Source organism: Scleropages formosus, chromosome 8, assembly GCF_900964775.1.
Source record: "Scleropages formosus chromosome 8, fSclFor1.1, whole genome shotgun sequence".
NCBI classification, from domain to species: Eukaryota; Metazoa; Chordata; class Actinopteri; order Osteoglossiformes; family Osteoglossidae; genus Scleropages; species Scleropages formosus.
This window is the reverse complement of record NC_041813.1, coordinates 6331253-6357365: the sequence shown is the minus strand read 5'-3', so window position 1 is coordinate 6357365 and position 26113 is coordinate 6331253. Positions and strand designations below refer to the sequence as shown.

The following is a 26113-nucleotide window of genomic DNA, read 5'->3' as shown; positions in this document are numbered from 1 at the left end:
CGTATTAAAATGAGAAATGAGCCGATGAAAAGAAAAAGTTCAAATATATAATATGTACTTGTGTTGCTACTTGTTGCTCCGCAGTTACCATGTGCAAATCTTGCTGTGTAACGTTATCATTTTGTCTCGGTCTATCTGATGAGCATTGGATTCAAAGAACCTCTTCGGCAGTATGTCTCATTAAGGTGTATTTTTTATATGTGTAAAGAAAAGAGTCCCGCTTTTGATCAAGGACTTCTTGCCTGAGCAGTTGCCCTCAGATGAGTGCAATTGGTGAGCTTCTCGAGTGCGTTCTCAAAAATTTGTTTTACGTCCTTTAAAGACTGCTTGGTAAGATACTTACCCTAAATAGCTCCAGTAGAATTACCCAGCTGTATAATGCTAAACTGCTGTAGGTAGTTTAGCATTATAAGTTGGTTTAGAGAAAAGCACCAGCTAATTGAATAAATGTAAAATGTAAATGTAGAAAGACTTTGTGGAGGGCGTGCTTTCATGAAGTCATTGTTTATGCACATTGCATGTGCATGTGTGCCTGTTAATTCTGCATTCGTTACTTTTTCAGCATCTAAATGTTTGTGTGTGAGTCTTTGCTAATGAGGCCCGTTGTCTATCCAGACCAGAGGTTCACATGCTCCTTAACTGAAGGTTTTGCTGTACTACATAAAACCTGTTTAACAGATTCATGAAAGTTAATAGTGTGACAGCGTGCTTTTTTTTCTTCCAGATGTCAGTTTATTACTAATTTGAAGAATATCTGTAAAACCCTTAAGGTCACAGGGAGGGTCAGGTGTTGAACCAGGCTGTCCACTGTGCTGTTACCAGGACTCAGTGTGTGCTAATGTCCTCTTCCTTTCCTTCTTTTCAGCCGGTTGTCCCGACTCTCTGATTAAGGAGGTCCATCACTTCCGAGTCCTTGGAGAAGAGCAGGTGGGTTGGGGACTACAGGCTTGCTTTGGTGGGGGAATCAATCAGACATTACATTTACATTTATTCAATTAGCAGATGCTTTTCTCCAAAACGACGTGCATCTCATAGAAAATACATTTTGTGCTTTACCTTAGGAGAAAGAGACATAGCTGCAGATGTGTAATTAAATACATTTAGTTAGTTTGCTTCACCATATGCGCCGATGTTCATCACACAAGTAGCTGCACAAAACTTTACCAGAATATTGCTGATTCCTTATGTTCCTAGTAGTTTTTTTTTTTTTTTTTGGAGATACATATCAACATTTACATTGCATTGCAGGAGTGACTTTGTAAAGGATTGATCCAAGCACGATCATGAATATGTATACCTTACATGAACTTAAGATCATGACATCAAGACATCAGTGGTACCTTGATTTTGACCCCTTTTGTTGATTCCAGGGAGTTATGAGAAACCTGTTTGTTCTACCTTTTTGTTCTCATACACCGATCAGCCAAAACATTAAAACCACATGCCTAATATTGTGTATGTCCCCCTCATGCCGCCAAAACAGCTCTGACCGGCCAAGGCATGGACTCCACAAGACCTCTGACGGTGTCCTGTGGTATCTGGCACTAAGACGTTAGCAGCAGATCCTTTAAGTCCTGTAAGTTGCGAGGTGGGACCTCCATGGATCGGATTTGTTTTTCCAGCGCATCCCACAGATGCTCGATCAGATTGAGATCAAGTCAACACCTTGAACTCTTTGTCATGTTCCTCAAACCATTCCTGAACAAATTTTGCAGTGTGGCAGGGCCACTGCCATCAGGGTATACTGTTGCCATGAAGGGGTGTACATGGTTTGCAACAACCTTTAGGTAGGTGGTACGTGTCAAAGTAACATCCACATAAATGCTAGGACCCAAGGTTTCCCAGCAGAACATTGCTCAGAGCATCACGTTGCCTCCGCTGGGTTGCCTTCTTCCCATAGTGCATCTTTTCCCCAGGTAAACGATGCGCACACACACCTGGCTGTCCACATGATCTAAAAGAAAACATGATTCATTAGACCAGGCCACCTTATTCCATTGCTCCATGATCCAATTCTGATGCTCACATGGCCATTGTAGGTGCTTTTGGCAGCGGACAGGGGTCAGCATGGGCACTCTGACCGGTGTGTGGCTATGCAGCCCCATACGCAGCAAGCTGCGATGCACTGTGTGTACTGACATTTTTCTGTCTTGGTCAGCATTAAGGTTTTAAGCAATTTGTGCTACAGTAGCTCTTCTGTGTGATCAGATGGGCTAGCCTTTGCTCCCCAAGCGCATCAGTGAGCCTTGGGCACCCATGACCCTGTCACCGGTTCACCGGTTGTCCTTCCTTGGACCACTTTTGGTAGGCACAAACCACAGCATACCGGGAACACCCCACAAGACCTGCCGTTTTAGCGATGCTCTGACCCAGTCGTCTAATCATCACAATTTGACCTTTGCCAAAGTCACTCAGATCCTTATGCTTGCCCATTTTTCCTGCTTCCAACACATCAAATTCAAGAACTGACTGTTCACTTGCTGCCTAATATATCCCATCCCTTGACAGATGCCATTATAACGAGATAATCAATGTTATTCACTTGCCTGTCAGTAGTTTTAATGTTGTGGCTGATCGGTGTATATCGACATCAGTCTATTAATTGCCACATCTGTTACACCACACTGCCTCACACCTGCTTACTGTAGCATCTTCCCTTGTGTTATCTTCGATGCAACAAGTACCGTCTCACCAACCAACTACCACAGCTGTGAACGCTGTTACTGGAAGGTCTGGTCAGGTACAGGTTTCTTTTAGTATATGATTAAGCCCCCCCTCAACTCAAACTAGTCTCCGCTTATTTACCCATGTACTTTAAAGCCTACATAAATGCAAATTGTACATTACAAGTCTTTTTTTTTTTTTTAATCAAGGCAAGTAAAGGCATTTCTAGCACCCTGGTCTGCAACAAGGCAAATATTAGCATTGGCAGGCAAGATGCAAAACATCCTTTTCTGAGAGTAGAGAAAGCTTATGTAGAGCCAGCTGTCATGAGCAGCCACACTGCACCCAAAGCAACATGGTTTATTGCAACTAGCCTGCCTCTGGTGTTCTTTTCCCTCTGTTTTTATCTGCAGGGGTGTTCAAGCAGCAATGTAAAATCTGCTGGGTAATCTGAGGGCCATGTTGTGTTCGGTCATGTTTATGTTTTGACTGCATGTATTTGATAGCTCACACAGATCTACTTTATGTGTATTGCCAGTACGAGAGGTACCAGCGCTACGGTGCAGAGGAATGCGTACTACGGATGGGCGGAGTCCTTTGTCCCGCCCCAGGCTGTGGAGCAGGTCTGCTTCCTGAGAATGGACAACGACGAGTTCAGTGTGACCACAGCAGTGGGCTGGGCTGCGGGGTAAGATGCACAATCGTATGCAGTGACACTCACATAGAGTGCAAGAACATACCTGAAGTGGGTGGCACGGACTCAGCTGAGGCTTGATGAGTCAGCAAGGGGAGGCTAGCCCTGAATGTCAAAGTACACATGTGGAGTATATACTAAGGACAGTAGGTGAGCATGCTTGCAGATGAGGGCATGCAAGGTGAGTATGATCATGAGACAGCTGAGGCACCATGGTCTAGAGGTAAAATTCCCTTCATATTGCAGTAAGAGACTGAAAACAAGAAGCAGTCTAATTAGTGTTATAGTAAACCACACATCAGTGACAACTTCCCACCCCTGCCCACCCTTCACTTTGGTGCAGAGCATGTCCTCCCCGCCCCAATTCCATGGCCACCTCCCTGCCAGACTGCCGTTGCCTGGAGCGATGTCGCTGCACCCCATCCTGGCCCTCCATCATTCTGTGGGTGCCGAACGCAATCACAGTGCTATTAAGATGTAATTATGACACGGTGTGCGTAATGTTCTCTAATTACCCAGTCGATTACGGAACCGGGTGCAGCTCATAATCCATCAGTGCTGATTGATTGCATGTTTGGAAACACAAATATCGTCGCTGCGGGGATGCAAAGTAAGTTGCTCAGAGGACATCTTTCATCTCCCGCAGCTACAAGAGAAAAGGCCAATGAAGAGCCTAGAACAGCAGGTGCACTGTGACTGAGAAACTTTGCTGTCACTCACCCAGAGCAACTTACTGAAATGATTCCTGGGTCTTTCATGCAAAATGAGCTCATCTGTCCAACCTGATTTTACCTTGATGCTGAATCTGCTTTTGTGAACTATGTTTTTGCTTCGCACCGTTAGATGTCACTCAACTGTTCAGATTTGGTGGTTGGTTAGGGGTTAGGGTTAGTTGGGTAGTTAGTTAGGGTTGGCTAGTTAGTGGTTAGAGCAGCACGGTGGCACAGGCGAATAGCACTACTGTCTCACAGCGCCTGGGTGGTGCGAGAGGACATGGGTTTGATCCCTGCTCAGTCTGTGTGGAGTTCGGATGTTCTTCTCTTGTTAGTGTGGGTTTCCTCCAGGTGCTCTGGTTTCCTCCCACACTCCAAAGACATGCTGTTCAGCTTCACTCCTAGTGTGTGACCAGAGAGAGTGTGTTCCACTGATGTATGGATGAGTGACCCAGTGTAAGTAGTGTATCTAGCAGTGTAAGTTACCTTGGTGAATAAGGTGTGTGGGCTGATAACACTACATAGAGTTCATTGGAAGTGGCTTTGAAAAAAAAGCATCTGCTGAATAAATAAACGTAAATGTAGTTGGTCACTTAGCTACTGGGAAAGATGGAGATGCTCTCATACACCGGCAGTGCACACAGCAACACAAAATACTCATAACATTTTGGCTGAGAAAGCTATAAAAAACTCCATAATAACAGTTATTTAATGTTGTTATTTTGTTCCATTTGTAACAAAAGTGGTTGGCTGCAGAGGAAGGTCACCAGTTGACAAACATCTGAAATTAGCTCTTCTTTTAAAAGCAAGGTCATCCCGAGGAAGAATTAATCAAATCTCTGCAGAAATGTTAAAAAAAAAAAAAAAAAAAAACCCATTACATATACCACAAGTAGCATTCTGGCTGGAGAAGGAAAGTAGAAAGTAAGACGGATAGTAACAGAAGAGCTGTAGCATGTTCCGTTAGGAGGCAAGCTAACTACATTTACACTTGGTCTCTAGAAAAAGAAAAATGGCAAAATTGATGTGCACAGTACTCAGTTTTTAATATATAAATACTTACACGATATCTCAGATGATTTTCCCTGTCTGGCAATGCCTTTCTCTATTTAATTATCACTCCCTGTTGTATGAAGTGAGAACTGTATCGACTGTGAATGAAAGCAACAGCACAGCACAGCTTTTAAGTCTGATGCTTTTAATTTTCCTTGTGGCTACGTCAGTGAAATGTACAATTCTCATGCTTTTACTAAAACTCAATACTATATAAAAATAAATCTTAGAATATTTGTGCCATTTTTACCATGGCAAAGAGTTGCTTCATTGTGTCAACTGTACTTACCGGTTTTTAAGTCACATATAGGTATATAACGTCAAATATTTAAAAACTAGGACAGCACGGTGACAGTAAGTAGTGCTGCCACCTCACAGAGTCTGGGTGGTGCAAGAGAACGTGGGTTTGATTTGTGATCAGTCTTTGTGGAGTCTGCATGTTCTTCCTGTGTCTGCATGGGTTTCCTCCAGGTGCTCCGGCTTCCTTCCACAGTCCAAAGACATTCAGTTCAGGTGAATTAGTGATGCTCAATTAGCCTTACTTAATGTGTGTGTGTGTGTGTGTGTGTGTGTGTGTGGGGCCACCTTGTGATGAATTGGGGTCTCATCCATGGTGTACCACTCTCAGCATTGCACCCAATGATTCCGGAATAGGCTCCAGATCACCATAAACCTGGTTAGGAGAAGTGGTTATCAAAAATGGATGGATTTCAAAACCACAGATGTACTCTAGTATGATAGCAAAAGTGTAGTAACAACATGTGAACTGCAGTTATTAACCTTCACTTAGCTGACAACTTTGTCCAAAGTAGCTTAACAATGTTGGGTTTGTACAACAACAAGCCGTTTACAATTATATACCTATTTATACGCCAGGATAGTTTTACATCAATTTAGGATGAGTATGCTGATCAAGGATTCTGGGTCAGGAGAGGGGATTTGAACCAGCATCTTGAGATTAGAAGGTGACAGCTCTAAAACCTGCATTATCTGTTTCACAAGTTTATGCTTATATTGTGTGTTTGTTTTAAGTACTGATTTCAGAAGAACTTGCATTAGTGATCTTAATTTTTTTCTTGAAAGTTTCTTGATGTAATTATTTTAATAGAGCTAATATACAGCCATAATAATTTTCCAGCACAGCAAAACCGGTCTGGCCTTTTTTTTCTTCATCTTGCATAACCGGCACAAGGATCTACACCAGAAAATCTATAATGAAAAGCTTCTAAGAAGTGAGAGTAATAAATGGAGGTGTAGTTCCCGGTTATAAAAATTATGAGGCTAATATCTTCCTGTAGTTCTTGCAGTGGTAAAAGATTTCATCATAGAAACCACCTTTGAGAAACCTGTCCCTCTCGTTTTTGATCAGACCCTGTTATGGAGGGACGGTGTTTTCTCAGTGTACTGGTATCACTGCTGACCAAAAGGCACATCAGGGCAAATGTCACTGATACTGTATTCCTTGATAAATGCATGCATTTCAACAGTGTCAAGTGCAAGCTGTGCTATCAGTGACTTTCGAGTAGCTCAAGAGATGATGATGTCTCCTGATATGCACAGCACTGTGTAAATGACTAAGGCAAACAGCACTGGACTGGAAGCTGTCCATCCCAGTTCCATTCATATCACCTGTCTGGCACATACAATGAATTTTGTTGAGCAGTGAGTCGGAAAGCCTTTTGACAAGGTGAATGTGTTCGTGACATACTTCTAACAAGGTTTTCACATGGCTGGAGCAAAGAAAACCAAATTCCTAAACTCTCTTGCTGCTGTGAGGGGAAAATTACAATGACTCCCAACGTCTGTTGCAAAAGATGAAATTCACGATCTCTAAAATATCTTGCCATGACAAACACTTCCCTTGGCAGATATCATTCTGCCTAGAAGTATGCTTCTGAAATTCTGGAAGCTGTGAAAGTAACCAGCCAGACACATTACAGTTGATTGATTAGGTTGACAATCTGCAGATGACATTTGCTTTCGTCAAAGAAATGAAGTATAAATCACATGCAAACTTCTGCCACACTTGCAGAAGTTTTTTTTTTTTTTTCTTCCCCCCTTCTTCCCCCTGAATGTACTTTTTTTTTTTTTTTTAAATCTTTCAAAGGAAACACTAAACATTCAGAGGTTTTCCACGTTCAGTATATCAAAAGTCCGTCCATCACCAGCTATGGAGTTCTTGAAAGAGTGCACAATTTGCAATCCCTTGTGTACCATCATGTTTTAGTGAGGACAGAGACAACTTTTCTCACATTGAAGACTTCAAAGGTGTTTGCAATAGGAGATTCACTTGTGTAATGCCAAGTTTGGCCCATCTGCAGTCAAAGCATGTTTTTTTAGGGGTAGTGGACACAGGCCTTTCGTAGCAGCTTGCTGGAGCCACTTACAGTGCTGTTAAAACCGTACAAAGACTGTTACAAACTTTGCTGATGTGCCGAGGTCCATCAGGATTCAGTGGCACCACAAGATAGAAGATGCTCACTTTCGGAGACAGTCATCGTGAAGGTATTCCAGTTTCAACTAAAATGTTCTCCGGGGTCCAGAGTACAGACATAGAGGTGAACAATGTTGTTCTGAATCACGTAGAGAGAGAGAAGGCTTGTACTGTGATTGCATGCAAAGATACAAGTTTTTTTTTTTTTTTTTTTTTTTTTAAAAGTCTGGTTTAAAAGCAGGTTTAACATTATTTTCGTTTCATCACACTCCAGGATTTTAAGTGTTCTTGAGTAGGTGCAGGTTTCACAGTCTTATTTTGGTAAAGCAACAAAAAAAGTCTGTAGTAAATTCAGAATTCATATAGTCTAATTATTTTTAGTCTCCTTCTACACAAGAGTGTAGTGCAGGGTTTGCTGTTTTCAGGGCTGTCGAATATTTGCATATAAGTCGTTTTTCCAATCTCAGATTTGGAAAGTTTCCTGCAGATTTTTGGAATATTACCCACAGAAATCTGCATGCTCCAACTTTCGCAGCTCTCTCAGTATGGAAAGCTTGAAGTTGACTGAAACAGTTGAGGTGAAGTACCTGCCTCAAGGTTAAGGCAGAGATTCACCTCCTGGGATTCCAACAGGCTGTGTCTTGGTCACGAAGCCCAGTCCCTCAAGCGCTAATCTTCCGCCAAGTCTCCACCTTTTCCCTCTCATTGACTGCCACGCCACGTTTGCTCTCCCGAAACAGAGCTTCAGGAGACAAAACTTCTACGCGAGCTTGTTCCCAGCTTCTTTGTTCACACTTTGTTATTGTTGTTCCACATTAATTCCAGTTTATGTTTAGCCGTGCCTTGTCTTCCAGTGAGCTTCCGCTTAGACTTCTGACTACAGTGTCATTGCGAAACGGGAACGTTCCGGCTTGGCGGTGCCGCATTGCTGTTCGGAGCAGGGCGTGCAGAAGGAGAGGAATTCGGTCTCTTCTCTCAGCTTGCTCTTAATCATCAGTAATTGCATCACAAGGCAGTTAAACATATTCATGTGATACTGCGGGAAGAACATATGTCCAATTAGTTAATTACACTGGGAGAAGCACAGCAGATTTTGTGTAGGCAGGGTAACGTGTGCCTCTGTGAGTGCGGCAGCGCTCTCGTTTGTCTTGCATTTCTCCCAGAAGCCCCCAGCAGGACTCTGACACCCTGTCATAAGTGTGCTATTAATTAGGCCTTTCCCCTCCTCCGATCACACGGTTCTGCCTGGCTGTCCTGAGTTTTGATCACTGTTGAACAGGGAGTAAGCGAGAATTCACAGCAGTCCTTGTGTAGTGTGATTTTATGAAGCTCAGGTGGAGGTGGGGGAGGTGGGAAGCCATGGGGGAGCACGCTGTCTGTCCTGAGGCCTGCGAGGTGCAGATAAAGAGTTTATTGGAGACGGATGGCGGGAACGAGAAGGTGCCCAATCACAAATGGCCGTCCTGCCAGAAAGAGAGTTGGTCCTATCACAAATGCCCTGATGAGTTTCTGTGGTTTTAAATGTGTTTGGGGAGCGCCACACGGTTACGCTGTGTCCTGTTACAGATTCCACTTACACAGAAATCAATACGGCGGCTCGCTGATACATCCCGGTGTTTTTTTCTCCTTCTCCTTCAAAATGGGTTCAGGAGCCCCCGCTGCCGCGGTAGCAGAATAATAGCAGAGATCACCGTCTGCAGGGCTTGTTGGATGGGGAAATGACGGGTCACGCAGACAGGGTGTGCTTGCTGCTGCAGTCGTTATCTCCGCTCGACAGTGTGGGAGACTGCGCTATGGCCCAGTCAGGGCCTTCTTCTCCAAGGCACACTGTGTGAGCCTTGAGGTGATAGGGAAAACTACAGCAGCTTGACTGCGTGTGTGTGTGTGTGTGTGTGTGTGTGTGTGTGTGTGTGTGTGTGTGTGTGAGAGAATGAATTGCAGCAGGGAGCTGACAGTGATGGCATGAATTAGGGCACATTACTTCTCTACAAGTGGAACTTTGTGGTGAAAACACTGCAATTCTTTCATGGTCAAATGTGAATTTTGTACATAGCGTTCATTCTTGGCTGTTTAAAAATGATCCTTTTAGATATTTTTGTGCACCTTATTCGCTGTTCAAACAGGTTTAGATTGGATAGTAATAAAGTTTGATCCATTAGAACAGTTTTGTTTTGAACAGATGAGGTGATTGTGGATACGCTCCAGCTCCCCAAGAGTGATGTCTGAAGTGCAGCCATTTGTCCCCATTGCTCGCTGGAGAGAGGCGAAGGGAAATGGGGCTGCCAGCCACCCCGACTCTACCGTGACTCAAGCTAAGCACGCTCGTGCATCTTCTGTGATCTGCAGGGCCAACATGAACCACCGGGCGATTCCTTTCTCGGCTGATCCGAACCTGAGATGCCGTCGTCCGTCCCCTGAGCTGTACACGTAACCATATGGATGACTCTTAAATCACATAGACAGTGCAATACAGACACGTACGATACCTCCCTGGGGGTGTGTTGAAGGTAATTGAGTCTCGTGAGGCCTCTTGTGTCTTTATGCATATTCTCTTCCCTCACTTAAAGGATGTTAAGGTGACAGCCGTTTGAGGAGGTGACGGAAGTGGTTCGTTCAGCTAAGCAGGAGAATCTAATGCGGCTAATGGAATACAGGAAAACGCACCATCTCTGAGAGCCAATGTCGGGGGAGGACAAGAACGCTTGTCAAAACTGCCCCCTTTTTCTTCTGTTCCACCCTAACTGCTCTGCTGGGAAAAGAAAGGAGCACTTCGTATCAGGGGCATTGCTGAGTCCCTGTCTGCTTAAATCAAATGAAAGACGCCTCCTCTACCAGTCGCCGCTTTTTGATCAAGAGCGGCGCAGATGCTGCACTTCAGACATGTGATTGAGCCTGTAATAATAACAGTTGTGTAAATCCTTGTAGAGGCGGACGTTTTTGCGGGGAATTTGTCCATTCGCTGGCGTGCCAGGAAGTCATAATGGGGTGTGCTGGAGGAACAGTGGAGGGACGGCTCCACCTAGTGTGTGATCCACCAGAGTGTACGGAAAGCGTGCAAACTGAGCTCCGGTTCAACAGAATTGTTCTGCTTATCGCCAGGATTTAGCTGAATTTTCGGTGTTGCTACTCTGGCGCATCCCAGTATCCATGTGTGCTTAATCAGAGTAAATGCTGAAGTTATATATTGTATATATGGTTTGAAGTGGCAGCAAGTCAGTTCCAGTTGGTTTTCAGTGGTCTGCTAGTGCTTTGTTCTGTGAATGTCTGGGGGAGGTTGCTAACATGGGGAGTAAAATACAAACTCTACACATCCTGAGCTGGACTCGAACCCCACGCTCATCAAGCAACTCGGCGAGCTGTGATTCACCGTCTGTGCCACCGTGTCCCCTATATGTGCACATGGTACAATTTGTTTGTGTTTTGAAGACAAAGAAAACATTTATCATGGCAACATTATTTTTAATTTAGTATTTATTCAGTGTAGTAATGTTATTTTTAGTTTAACATTTATTCAGTAATTATATATAGTCTGTTAATACACATAGAAATCCCTATCGTTGTTTGACATCAGACATTGATTTGTTGTGACTTGATAGTATAGAATGAGTGCAATTTGTGTTTCATTGTACTGTACGTTTTCCTGGATTCTCTTCTTTTGTGCCTACAGTTTGTCTTCTGCCGCGAGTGTAAACAGGGCTTCCATGAGGGACCATGTCAGACAAGACCAGTATCAGAGGCAGGGGCAGCCCACCAGGTAGGCTGCCAGGGAGTTCTCAGAATGCCTCCCTGTCTTTGTGCCTCCCAATCAGTCTTCCTTCCCATAATGCTTTGTGGCCAGATTTCTTTTGTTGCCGTTGAAAAAGATGTAGAGAGGAGCCCATTCTCTCTGAAGTACACTTTTGCCTCACTGTCCAACATATGACCTTACTTATTAATTCAGCCCTTTGAAACGCTTCTTGTATTTTGATATGTACACACCGATCATATACTATGTACAAACATTATACATGCTGAAATGGCCTTGCAAGGCAGTTATTTGTGAACCTCAGCCACAAACCAGTTTTTACTTGAAATTTTCTCACAGTCAGGTTGCCAGAAGTTTTGAAGTTTGTGGTGATTTTGCTCATGCCTCCTCAGCATGACTATGTTGTGGATGAGGAGGCAGCTAGGCGTGCCCGTTGGGAGCAGGCATCCCAGGAGACCATAGATGAGACCACTCGTCCTTGCCCAAGATGCCATGTTCCTGTGGAGAAGAATGGTATGAGTCTCCTATACATACCACAGACTCCCTGCACCTTACATTTATTTATTTAGCAGATACTTTTCTCCAAAGCAACTTACAATGTTACATTACTCTCAGTTATTTACCCATTTATACAGCTGGGTAATTTTACTAGAGCAATTTAGGGTAAGTACCTTACTCAGGGGTACTACAGCTGGAGTTGAGACTCCAACCTGCGACCTTTGGGTCCAAAGGCAGCAGCTCTAAACACTTCGCTAGCTGCCCCCCTTCACCTACACTTTACGCTGTCTACAGATTCTCTGTTTCAGCCTCTCCTTTCAGTGTGTTCTAAGTGTGTGTTGTGTATGTATGTTTCTGCAGGTGGCTGCATGCACATGGTGTGTCCCATCGCTCAGTGCAGGTTTGAGTGGTGCTGGCTGTGCCGTGTGGAATGGAACCGGGAGTGTATGGGCAGCCACTGGTTCGGCTGAGGACTGGACGTTTGGGGAGTGGCGTAAGCCAGAGGCTCCCTTGTGCCACCACTCAGAATTTATTCATTCATATTTCATAATCCTAGTCCTCATGTATCTCTGTGAATTCTGGTCTTCCTGTTCAGACTGAGCTCAAAGTGATGCTGCTTAAACATAAATATCTTTTTGAGACTGTCACCTGATTTGAAATAAAAGCTCATTTTCAGTTATAGTTCGGATGCTGCTACAGAGTGTATAATAAACCAGTAATAAACCGTGTGTATGTGTGTGCGCACATGCACATGTCTGTGCATGCGTATTTCAAGTTGCGAGTTGGCGATATTACAACCTCGCATGCAGTTATATTTTAAGGAAAGTACTGCAGTGCTTTCGGACAGTCATGTCACCTCAGGTACAATGTGTGTCTTCACTGTAATTACAACTTGAACTCGATCCTGTTGTTTTAAAGACCTTCATCAGACCTTGGTCAAATACATGTTTTCTGTTTTTTCAAATGCTTTAACAAAATATTGTAATTATCAGTATTAATTGTTGATATTATTGTGTTTGACAACATTTTCAGGAAATCACTCTTACAAGTATTGATCAACAGTCCCAGTCAAAAGTTGGGTATTTTAGGTAGGATTTGAGAAACTTATTTATTTGTATTTATTATTTGGTTTTTGTTTTTGAAATCCTGGTGTAGTAGTTTGGGTCATTGGCTTGTAATGCTTTGTATTACAATCCTACTGTAGTACCCTAACCCTCAGTCGGTGTGGTTTGACCATCCTGCTGCATAAATGGGTGAAAAAATCTATATTGTTTATTGTACAAGCTAACACGTAAGTCATCCTGGACAAAGGAGTCCGTTAAAGAATAATAATAAATTCCATTTTGTTTGAATGCAACGGTAACGTGAATGTCAGCAACACAATATTAAAGACCATGTGTGAACATATCAAGAAAAACAGAGAAAATAGTAAAATAGAAATCATAAAACTACCAATAAATTATTGTCTGAAATAGACTGTCTCTTAAAAATTGTTAAGCCGCCTTTGTATTTGCAGATAATAACCTGTCTCCAGTATATGGCTGAAGATAACTTTTGTAAACCAACAAAGTTTGTCTAGATGGAAAAAAAAACTTCATTTTTTTTTATTTGATAATTCTGTGTTTGTCAACATGTTTGTTGAAGTTATCCAGCTAATTTGTATAATATTCCTTTGTAAAATATTCCCCAGGTGCATGTACAACAGCTTGTACTGTTGATAGATGTTTGCTTACTCAGATTGAGATGCACCCCATGACATTGATTCATTTTGGAAGCTTGTTAACCAAATGCCACCCTTTTCACTTCAGTGATGAACTGAGGTATTGATGTAAACGGCTGTCTGAATATTATTAATATGTGATGAGGTCTATTATTGTGCTGATTTGTTATTCCAGTTTGAGCTACTTCAGTGTACTGCCTGAAAATACATAAAATCCACCCAGGAATTAAAATAAAAATAATTTAAAATGCAAATTTTGAAATATTAGATGTAAATATTTAAATATAAAGTCTTAAAGAGATATATTATCAAGTAACAACTGCCAGATAGAATACAAATTTTAATTTTATGCAATGTATGTAGAAAATGCTGACATAATTGTAGATACTGGAATACAATTAATAGTACATAAAGCAATGAATTATAGAAATTTCATCTTAGTATTTGACCAAGTCTTTTTTTTTTTTTTTTTTTTTTTTTTGTCTTCAGTTCAAGTCATAATCAGGTGTAATAAATTCATGAGCTTTGCAGGCGTGGTAATTTGAGATTCGAAGTAGTGCTTCGGAGTCAGGGAAATCAACAGAAAATTGGTATTTCCAATGATATTTCTAAAAATGAATTGTTTTGCATGTGCTTGTTGTATGTAGAACATTTATTTTCATTGGAATGAATTTGAATAAAGACTGTTAAAATGGTCCCGATTTAGAATTTATATTTGTCTGAACTGCTGACAGAACTGGGACAGCTGCTGGAATCTTGGAAATTGGTCCTAAATCTTCTAATTTTTTCCAGACATTAGATTTGTGTGTAATGTGTGTGTGGAATCTTCACAGTTTTGTCCCGGATTCTAATATAGCAGTCCTCATAAGCTGCCATGCAGGATAGGGAATATCCTGGCCTGCTTGCTCACAGTGCTCTTTGCCCTGTCAGCATTCTTCATACTCTTCTGGACTTTTGCTCCCATGGACACCACCCAGAGCTTTATCACTAGGTGTGGGTCCAAACGCCGGCACTATCTCTCAGGACTTGATGTCAGTCCTCATGTCGGACCAGTCCCATGCCGTCAGCCCCAGGCACCCATCAGCCATCCTTAACACCTGGCCTGAGCTGGCAGCATGTTGCCCTTAGGTCCACTGACCTGGTGAGTGCCTGGAGACCCACACATCTTTTCATTCCTCATAAAGTTCTACTTTGCTTGCGTATGTTTCCCAGCAATTACCTATGTGACAGCAGATCACAATCCATCAGAATGAACACGTCAGAAGATAAGGTCCATAAAACATGGTTTTGGTTTGTGTTGCTCCACAGATCCTGTTAAACATTGGATGAGTGAGTCCAGCTTTGCACTGTGTCATGTACACGTGCTCACCTTTATGGTCAGGTGCGTAGGTAAACAGTGCAGACTGATGGTATGTAAACGCACTGTTGTGCTATGTACAGGAGCAGAGCTTTCAGTGGTTGCATCTACATCATTGCCTGTGTTCCAACATCAGATGTCCATCATCAGATCCATTCAAACTGTACAGGAGAACGGGTGATACCACCTCTTTAATTCTGGGCATTCTGGGAAATTGTGGTGGCTGGCTCCAGAGTTTAGCCGTGTGACAGCTGGTTTTTTCTTAGCTCGCTTTTGGAGGTTTGGTGTGTGCCGAGAGGAGATGAAACGCACAAAGAGAGTTGGGTCTGCTTGGCATGTGAACACAGCCTTCGAAATGACCGACAGAGTCTTTGACCAGGTGAGGCAAGGTTAGCACTCTCCAGTAGCCTACTGATCACTTCTTTGACTTTTATGGTTTACCTTTGGTTTAATAAAGAAAATAAACCTTTTTGGTACCACAAAAATCCGAGTAACGTACATAGGTTATAGTGGTAAACCCCCACTATTGGATGTTACTTGCTTTATCTCAGTGTCCAGTCCAGTCAATGTGCATTTTGTTTTCTGTGTACTTTTAAGTGGCACATCTCAGCATGTCATCAGTTTGTGGAGCCTCAGGTTTACTGTGTCAGAAAGTACAAGACTCTGAGGTTTGTGTCAGCATACTGGTGCATGTTCAGGGGTGTGACTAATCTAAAGTCAAATTGGCAGGCCTTGGACTCCCAAGCTGCCGCAACCCAGTTGACCAGTTCAGCACAGGAGGCAGTTCAGTGGGAGTCCTACACCTGCACCCGCTGGCGACGGCCATCTCAACTTTGCAGGCGTTATAAACCCACAGGTAACTGCCGAACCTCGACCACCTGCTTATACAAGAAACATTTCTTTTTTTGGTTTACCAAGGGCACTGTCCCTTTCCTAATACATTAACTTTCCTATCACCTTTCTTGCCCAGATTTATATCGCAACACTGGCATGGTGACAAGTATTGATTGTGAAAGATGTATTATCAGGTCATAATTACAAGAGATATTTCGTTTTTTAAAGATCTGTTGGTTCATTCCTTCCCTGTTTTCTGTCCTTGGAAACCACCTTAAAGCAATATTGATGGAGAATAAGTACCAGGGCCTGGATCAGCATGATGCCGATGTCGCAGATGGCCTCTGTAGAGATAACCCCTTCAATAAAAAACTGCTGGACCACTTCAGAGCACTTGCTGCAAATAACCAAGACACAGATGAGGTCAGGAGAAATTAGAAAAGCAATCTGGTACCTTAGAGGGGCATGGCTTGTTGCTGGAAGAGGAATCTGTTCACCAGGAATAGAAATGGAGTTGATGATTGCTGTGATATTCACAGATTTGTGCATGGCTGTGTTTCACAGGTGGACCTTCAGTTTGTGAATGATGTGATCATGAAAGGAGCAGATGTCAACACCACAGACGGATATGGACAAACTTGCCTACATGAGGTGGGATGTAGGGCCCTTCTCTCCTGCTGGTTTTGATTATATGTTATTCTTTAATTCTAACACTGTAGTTGGTATTATTAATAATAACTTGTATTTATCCCACAACCTTTGTCCAAGGTGACTTTCACTGCTAGATACGCTCCACTAAGCTATATAAAATTAAGTAGCCCTCAACACAACAGCAGGCAATTTAGATTCCCTAGTTCACCTGAAACACCTGTGTTTGCTCTGTACATTTATTCAATGCTCTTTTCCAAAGCAACATGTATTACATTTATTCATTTAACAGATACTTTCCTCTAAATCAACTTACAATGTTACGGTGGCAGTTATTACAGTTACAAGCTTACGATTATTTACCCGTTTATACAGCTGGATAATTTTTAAGTACCTTGCTCAAGGGCACTACAGCTGGAGGTGGGGATCAAACCTGCAACCTTTGGCTCAAAGGCAGTAGCTCTAACCACTACACTATCAGCTGTCCTGACTTACACTGTTATTCTACCTACAACTGTTTACCCATTTATACAGCTGGTAGTTTTACTGTGGCAATTTAGGGTAAGTACCTTCCTCAAGAGTACTATAGCCAGAGGTAAGATTCAAACCTGCGACCTTTGGGCCCAAAGGCAACAGCTTTAACCACTACACTACCAGCTGTCCCACCCGCCTAACTCTGGGTGAAAACTCATGCAAACACAGAGAGAACACCCAAACTGCACAGATTGAGCCAGATGATCATATCCACCATGGCCTATTGGCACCAGTACCAGGAATACTTGTTCTGTTCCTGGTTTCCAAGCAAAACTGCTGATCCCACATGTTGTGATAGATGTGGAACAAAAGCAGGCATTAAGTTTTGACCATACTCTTTGCACCATGGGACAGATCTCTTGGTCCTGGAACGTGGATGTGATGCGCTTCTTCCTAGAGAGGGGTGGGAACATCCAGTGTCCTGACACCTATGGGGTAACGCCTCTTCATGTAGCTGCTGCCCTTGATTACAAGGAGATGATCCACTTCTTACTGGAGAGGAAAGGTTAGAGATGTGTTCAATTTTGTGTGTGCACGCACACTTGCCTTATAGGTTTTTTTTGAGAAAACTTTCCTCATAAAGATTGTAAACCATGAGATTTTTTTTTTTTTTTTCCCCCAAAAATTAGATGTGAAGAAATTACCAAATAAAGAAGGTTTTGCTTGTTGCCATGTATTTTTATTTGGGTTTGTTTTGGAATCATTTATTAGTGTGAAGTTCACATGATTATAAGTCACAAAGTTGTGCCTTCTGTAATCTCTGGCCTATTTAGCGGATATGGAGGCTCGAACCCACATGGACCAGCAAACTCCCCTGCACTTTGCTGCGAAGAACGATGCTGCGAGTGCTGTGAGAATCCTGCTGCAGTCTGGTGCAGACATCAGCGCCCGCGACTACAAGCAGAGAACGCCGCTGCAACTGGCTGCTAATCTAGGTGTATTTACACGTGTAGCACGTTTGCATGAAACACTTGTGAGTACTTAGAGTATCTTTGTGTGCCATGCTGAATGTCTGCAGCATGTCCCATGTGCACTGAGATGCTGGCCACACTGCGAATGCATCCTTTGTGTCCATAGACCGCAGTGAGGCAGCTCAGACCCTGATGGAGCTTGGGGCAGATGCTGGAGTACAAGACTCTGACGGGCAGCTTTGCATCACTGCAATGATTGGCCGGATGACTCCTGTGGTATGGCAAAAAGCCAGACGTACCGAGACCATATTTCGATTTCTCTTGCTTTTTTGTGAAGTCTCATTATATACAGCAAAAGTTGTGCAGCCTTTCACTAATTGATGAGATACAATATGTACTTGATGTGTTGTTCTTCTTCTAGGATAACTAAACCTAAAGCTGTTTATTCTTTTCATTCCTTTCATCCCCTCTTTCTTGATATTTCTTCTTTACCAATGTGTTTGAAGGCCCACTTGGCACTAAACCAGTTCCATGTGAAGGACCGGATGACTCGTCAGCAGTTCTACTACCTCCACCTATTGGAGCCAGAACCACCCTCCAAACAAAGCCTACAGGCACCGGGATCAAAAAGTACCAGAATCACACACTACTACACCAGCTACTTCCAATTGTACAGTATTACATACAATTTTAAACCCCTTCCGCCTCTTTGATTCTGCAAGAGGAATTTTGAAGAAGAGAAAATCTTCATGAATCCTTTTCATCCTTGATAATCTGTAAAACTGATCATTTTAGCAGTGCATTCATGATGTTCTGCACCCACATGAGCATGTATTGTTTTTGTGTTTGGTGCGCGCATAACTGCAGGTTAGGCTATGGCTATGTTAATTTGGTTCACTTTTTCAAGATTTAAGTAGATAATGTAGTAGATGGTAAACTATTCCTTTTTAGGTTCTTTGATACACTCGAGTGTGTTTGCACTTAACTGATCTTTTTTGTACTTGTACCTGTTTGCTTTCTTACATCCTGTAGTTTTAATGCAATTTATGCCTAGTTTAATGCCTTCAACCTGTAAGTTGTGTTGGGGAAAAGCATCTATCAAATGAATAAGTATAAATGTAAAACAGCAAAAGAAGCAAAAAGCAAGAATTAACATTTGCCCAGTAAGCTATAGGACCAAAATTGGCCCTTTTTTAATTAAACCTGATCCATTTTGCATTATGCAGCTTCTTGGCAGAGGCTTTTATCCAAAGCAGTCACATACTATGTAACCTGTAGATTTTAAGTGATATATTTTGATTTGTATGTTCAGAACCTTGGTCAGTTGCGCGCTCACTTTTAAGGCCTAAAGTCTGCCAAATATTTCAGATTTGACACTTACACTGAAAGTAACCACTTTGTGTTAGTCATGTTGATTTTAGTTTTTTGGTTTTTTTCAGAGAAACCCAGGAATGAACCCATGTCTCCGGTAAGCCTTTGAAAGGGCAGGTTGTGAATGAGTATGAATGTAGCCTTGTTGTTCAGTGGGACAACAGTGGTGCCTAGAAGATTTTGTGCACTGGGTGGCTGGAACCTACTGACTAGGTAGTTATGGTTACTGAGTAACAGCTGATGGGGTGGCCAAAATGTGATATGTGGGTGGCGTGGTGGCACAGTGCCTGGGTGGTACGAGAGGACGTGAGTTCGATCCCCACTCAGTCTGTGCAGAGTTTTCATCTTCTTCTCGTGTCTGTGTGGGTTTCCCCTGGGCGCTCTGGTTTCCTCCCACACTCCAAAGACATGCTGTTCAGGTTCCCCCATAGTGTGTGAATGACAGAGAGAGTGTGTATTCCATTGATATATGGATGGGTGACCCAGTATAAGTAGTGTATCTAGCAGTGTAAGTCATCACGGTGAATAAGGTGAGTGGGCTGACAACACTACATAGAGTTCATTGGAAGTCGCTTTGGAGAAAACTGTCTGCTAAATAAATAAATGTATATGTAATCGTGATCTCATTGCCAGCTGGAGTTCATTGTGCAGCAAGAGAAGCTGGAACTTATCATGCACCCGGTGGTCCTCAAGCTCATTACAGTCAAGTGGAAATTGTATGGCAGGTGGGTCTCCTCCTCCTAGTAGCACCACTAGAAGATACTGGTTAGTTCATGCTTTCTGAGCTAATGCAATGATGATGGCAAAAATTATGTTGTTGTTATTAGTAATAGAGATGATACATTAATTAATGTTCTTATTGTTGTGTTTAGCATAAGCTTTTCTCCTAAGCAACCACCAAAATATACCATTGTCCCCCTCCATCCATGCTTTTACTTATTTGTGGAAAAGATGGACCCTCCCAGGACTTACATTTATATTTATTCATTTAGGAGACGCTTTTTTCCAAAGCGACGTACATCTCAGCGAAAATACAATTTGTACATTACATTCAGAGAAAGAGACATAGTTGTAGAGATGTGATTTTTAAGTAAACTTAAGTTTGTTTCTTTCCACTTTATGCACTGATGTTCGTCCCTCGAGTAGGTGCATAAAATGCTGGATAGATGAATCCTGATCACCTTCCTACAAATTTTATTATTATTATTATTATTATTATTATAAGGTACATAAACATTCACGTACAGTGCAGGAGTAGCATCTGTGTACCTGCAACTTGGACATGCAGCTTTAATTGCTATCCAAGTTACTTTTTTCTACCTACATGTACAAGTGAATCTGTTGCTATAAATCATCCTGAAAAGGAGTGCTGAGGAATAAGTGCTTGACTGAACTATTCTGTCTTTTTTGCCTTTATCAAATGACTCCTCTGCTTGGTGTTAAAAGAGGGTTATGAGAGCATCAGGACCAGTTGGCTGGAAGGAATATACAGTACTGTGTAAGAGTCTCATAGGATGATAGCTAATCTGCTTGTATTATTATGGGTTTGGTTTTATTTTTTGGCAGGACTGGTGCTTGGATTCTGTTACTCCTCAATTTCCTCTTCATCATTTCCTGGACAACAGTGGCCATCTCTGTGTCAGTGGTCCGAGACGAAGAGCATCCTTACGTCTTTCCTGATGTGAGTGGAAGAGAAGAAATGGGTTGGGGTATTGATCACAGAGATAAAAGTCACTGACTAAAACCTTGAGTTTATGACGGCCATAACTTTAAGTGTTTTAGACTGAAGCTTTGAGTATCTGGAGACTGAATCTTTCAGCACTTTGGCACTGAAACCTGCATTGTGGGGACTGACACCTGGAGCATTTGAAGAATGACTCTTGCGGTGTGCTCAGTGCACTAATGAACAGCTCTATTGTCCTGTGTCTCTCTCCTTTTCTCACAGGACTGGTGGCGTGTGCTGGTCGTGGTGCTTGCCCTCATTCTCACTGTGGTAGAGGTTTATCGGGAGGTGGCTGAGCTGCTGCTCTCCCACAGGAAACTGCGAAGGTGGCAGTTATGGTTTGAACATCGCATCCACGAAGACCTGTGCTGCACACATCCGATGTGGCCCGAGGTAGTTTTTAAATGCTGCAGCTTAACACGCCCAACACACTTTACTTCTGCTCTTCTCTCTAGGCCCATCATTTAGGTTTTACCATACTGTACTATGTATTTTAAGCTATCTTGAGTCAACGTTTTCTGAATAACAATGACAGGAAAATGCACACAGCAAACAACAAAAAGGACAAAGACAGAGATGAAGGGACCACATTTCACTCACTGCTGTTCTTCAAGTGTAGTCTGCATAAGAAAAATGTCAGCTTTTGGCTTTATTAAAGAATTGTGCTTTTTTTTTTTTTTTTTTTTTTTTTAACACCATAGCCGTAAATTTTAAAGAATATTACCACATTTAACATTGATATTTCTGTAGGGTAATGAATTTGATGTGTCGCACTGAATTCATACAGAAGAACTTTAATATTTCTTTTTTTTTTAAAAGGAAAGACATTTCTTAGAGGAGCAAATTAAATTGGTAAAGAAAATGAAACCCAGCTACTTCCAAGATCTCTGGTAAATGACCATATATTTCTTTTAGTACTGCTAAAACCCTTTTTATCTTCTTTCAGATCAAATCTGCTTTTAAAAATTTTTTGATTCTAACAGTGCACACAATTTTAAAATTTTCAAAATATTTTCTCTTAAACCAGTAATATTCAAACAACCTGACTGAGGCTGTATTTGCGTTTTAGATATAATACTGTGTATTGTCAGTATTGTTCGCTGTTACTGCTGACTGTTTCAACAGGAATGTGTTTGATTGGTTGGTATATGGGCTGCTGATTGGGGTGTTTGGAATCCACTTGGCTGACATCTTTCTCATTGAGGAAAAATTACGAGATTATAGTCTCCGCCTCTTTGCTGTAACGATCATCTTCCTCTGGCTGCGGCTGATGAAACACGTCAGGGCTTTTAGGTAACTATGATGGCTTATTGAAAGTGTACATAGGTATTGTTGACAATGCAGGGTAGAATCCAAAAGTATACATTTACCATATACTCATAGGGTTTGCATCACCCTGTTAACAGTGTGTAATTAAATTCCACTGGCTTGTTAACATGAGATGTCATAACGTTCATCAGTGAAGGGGAAACATTCTTCAGAAACAGGGAGTAAATACTTTGTATTATGTTTGGTGCACTGTGTATTGTTTTTGTGTTGTGTGATTGTGTACACCTGTGTGATGGTTTATTACAGTGTAGTAATATCCAGTGCTATGTTGTGCGATTAGGGTGATGGGCCCCTTCATTGTCATGCTTGGCAAGATTGTAGGGGATGTCCTTCGCTTCCTGTTCCTGTACATTGAAATCTTCATTCCTTACGCATGTGCTTTCTGGATCATATTTGGAGGTAGGAGGGATATCATCTGGATAACTGTGTCTCTCACTTTGCATCTTCTAATTTCACACTGATGACACAGGGCATCTTAGCGTAGAATCTGCATAGTCCCGGTGCCAGTAAATCTGTCTGTGTCTACCGCTGCCACCTACACCTTCTTCAGGCATGGAAGCTGTGCCCAGCATGCAAACTGTCCCCCAGCTCCTGTATAGCCTGTACCGCATCACGCTTGTGGATGAGTACGAGTTTGATGCCATGCTGAGCATAGACCCTATCATGGCCTATCTCCTGTGTGGGACCTTTCTGGGCCTATCAGCCATCCTCTGTGTAAATCTGCTGATCGCCCTTCTCTCAGACACCTTTCAAAGGTAGCTTTATGTGTTTCTGTATGTGTGTGTCTTCTGTTTCCCACGGAACATGCGTGTTTCAGTATTTGCGTTCTCTAAGAGTTTGTGATTGCTATATCTATATGTTTGTCTCACATTGTGTTTATTGGTCTGCTCTGTCAGAGTATATTTACTGCGTATCCCTGTCAATTTGTTTAGTCTGTAAAAGGCTTTGTGTAAATTAGTGAATGCATACCTCAAGATTGTGTTATTTTCTTGTGGATGTGTGTCACAGTTTATGCTTCTTTTGCTGAAGATGTATACACTGAATACCTTGTGTTTAATCCATATGAACATTTGTGTTTGTGTGTGTGTGGGCCTCTCTCACTCCTGGAATGTAAGCACTATATGTCTCTGTCACTGTGTGTTTATCAGGTTTTGTGTGTGTGTGTGTATCTGTCCTTCTCTCTCAGGGTTTATGAAAATGCACTAGCCAATGCAGTGATGCAGCAAGCATCCATCATCCTGCAGGTGGAGGAGTCTATGCCCCACCTCCGCAGACTCTGTGATAACCAGTACCTCCATCGCCACTGCGCCCCTCTAGGGGAGTTCTATGATGAAGACTTTGTCACCAATCCAGATCAATATGCCAAGATGAAGAATATTACACTAGAGATCAAGGTAGATGGGCCTGACATACACCTCATCATATACACATGTGAAGGTATGCAAGTGTGTGTATCTCAGACATCATCAGTGAAACTTGTTTTTACAGGAAACTTTGGATAACTTCCTAGAGATTAACAAGGAGATGTACCCACCAGATGCAGTTAAGCTGGATGAAGGGAGCAGAAGTGCAGGGTAGGTAATGACTTGGTCTCAGTAGGTATTGATTTAAAATCCAGCAGTAAGAATTTTTCTTCTCCCTCTCTTTTGGGTGACAAGGACATCAGCCCAGGAGAAGGAGGAATATCTTAAGATTTTACAGAACTTGCAGAGGGACCAGATCCTGCAGAACCAAGACCTGAGTGTACTGAAGGAGGACATGAAGGAGCTAAGAATTTTGTTGGAACACCTGATCCAGTCCAAGCCCAGTCTATGTCAGTACTACATTTCTCATAAGATCCATACAAAAACATAGTATGCAGGCTATGCTTTTTTTTTTTAACTTTGTGAAAGAAACCCAAACAGTGCCTTTTGTGGGTCAAACCCAATGAGATGAGACGGCTCTATGCTGAGACTAGAGCACTTCTCAGTCTGGGTCAGAAACTATGTGTAGACAAGGCAATCAGTCTAGGTCACCAAACGTATCGCAGTCACCCTCATTTAAAACAGAAATGTGTTAATGTGTTCTATTCCTCAGCTACCTTTAAAAACACCAAAACTCAGCTGACACAAACCTTGCAGGGAGTATTACTGTGAATATTTGACTGTGATTCCCCTGATAAGTCTGAGCTATATCATGGCATCACCCTGCAGGTGACGGGAGAGAGATGTCTTCTTTAGAGCACACCAAAAAGGAGGATCCACCAAGCAACAGGTGCAGAGTGCTGTCATAGCTTCTGTTCTTAGAAATTATAGGATAGAGTCTGGTTTCTTTGTTTATTGGTCCTAGATATTTTGTATTCTCTGTAAAGACTCATTTCAAACGCCTTGTACTGCCAACAAAAAAATACAAATCAATTTCATGGAATCATTGGGGTTTTAAGGTACACTTTGTTCACATTGTAACCCAGAATTCACAAGTGATTACTAAAAATAAGCAGATGGATTTTTTGTTTAAATGAGTTTTGTATTTAGAAGTGTCATAGCATTGCTATATTGAATAAGCAGAGAAGCAGAGCTCTGAAAAAGATGCAATGAATTTATTTGCTCATGTGGTGCTGACAACCATTGATCTTTTGCAGTTTCGCTGTGTCATCTCTGCTGCTCTCACTTCCCACAGGCCCCCAATGATCTAGCAGATGACTGAACTCCAGCAACTAGACAGTGGGAGAGAAAACACGAAGGACTCCTAAAGTGGAGTAGGCACCATCACAGCACTTGCTGCACAGGCCAGACCTATGACACACACCAGCCACATGCAAGCATGGCCCTGACAGCTACTATTAATGCAAAGCATAACTTCAAACATACCATCAGATTCCAGACAGAAGTCTTTCAACTCATAATGAACTACACGATAACTTTTGTGTGGCTGCAAAGGAAAGCATATTCATTTTAAGGATGTATTAATCTTCTCAGAGGTTTTTATGTTGTATTTTTCAGTGCATCTGTTATAAGTCCATGTTGTTTATATGGTTAAATGTATTAACAGTAATGTAAACAATGTATTCTAAATATAGAATACACTGAAGGTATAGAATACAGTGTAACTGAAATATAGAATATATTGTAGCCTTGTGGTATACAAATTACTTTTAAAAATATACATTTAGATGTTTTATCTTTGCAGTAATAATTGTCTCTATGTATTGAACCATACTATCTACCGTATACTGTACTAACATTATATGAAACACAATATTAGTATTGGTTTAGGTTTATTACCGTTAAGTCATTGTAATTATTAAGGTGACCCATGCTGCATTTATTTTAAAATACCATTTGTAGGTTTTTATGTTACATTTATTGCTGATAATCACGTTTCTTGTTAAAAAAAAAAAAAAAAAAAAAAAGTTAAAACGTTAAAAATACATACCAGCATAAATTTTTCCTGTCATTTTTTAGCACTTTTTGCCTCTTCCTTTTGTTGTTCTTTTTTTTTTTTAACAACAACAAGCATATTGGCAGTTCTTGCTGGGTCAAAATCTACAGAAGTCCAAATTCTAGAACAAGGCAAGCCTTGTGGAAAACATAATTATTGATTCAAAACAAATAAAATAAAATGGAATGTATAGAACTGTTGACAGGAAAAGACCGTGGTTTTTGCACAATAACGGTCACATTTTGATTTTAAAATGCTTATAAAATAGTACAAACAATAACGCCCACTTCAAAGTCAGATATAAATATAATACTGTTAATGTTATTGGAATGTGAAATATTTACAATTGAACCATTTTTTGGTTAAGTTCCGTACATCAAGATGTGTAACACAGCGCCTGTTTTGGCAACACATACATCTATTTACTCGGAAGCAACAGCTTGTTTTGCGTTAATCAGCTGTGAA

At 41.7% G+C, this 26113-nt stretch overlaps 2 protein-coding genes across 2 annotated transcripts in view; both read left to right on the top strand.

Annotated features, from left to right (window-relative positions):
* The window catches only part of prkn (parkin RBR E3 ubiquitin protein ligase), a 54796-nt gene extending 42138 nt beyond the window's left edge, over nt 1-12658 (top strand). The window contains exons 8-12 of the mRNA XM_018766189.2: nt 866-927; nt 3203-3352; nt 11226-11312; nt 11696-11816; nt 12162-12658. Of these exons, the coding sequence (XP_018621705.1) occupies nt 866-927; nt 3203-3352; nt 11226-11312; nt 11696-11816; nt 12162-12271 (530 nt within the window). The 3' untranslated portion in view covers nt 12272-12658. The remainder of the gene's footprint in view (nt 1-865; nt 928-3202; nt 3353-11225; nt 11313-11695; nt 11817-12161) is intronic.
* Nucleotides 12659-16000: 3342 nt separating this feature from the next.
* LOC114909054 (transient receptor potential channel pyrexia-like) lies at nt 16001-23595 on the top strand (the record flags this gene model as incomplete). The annotated part of the gene is made up of 14 exons (XM_029254094.1): nt 16001-16135; nt 16277-16363; nt 17249-17399; nt 17668-17829; nt 17972-18081; nt 18312-18426; nt 19805-19901; nt 20743-20857; nt 21122-21292; nt 21719-21789; nt 22025-22192; nt 22509-22627; nt 22779-22983; nt 23415-23595. Coding segments are annotated over exons 1-14 (1887 nt in total), but the record flags the coding sequence as incomplete, so codon positions are not given.
* Nucleotides 23596-26113: the final 2518 nt, after the last annotated feature.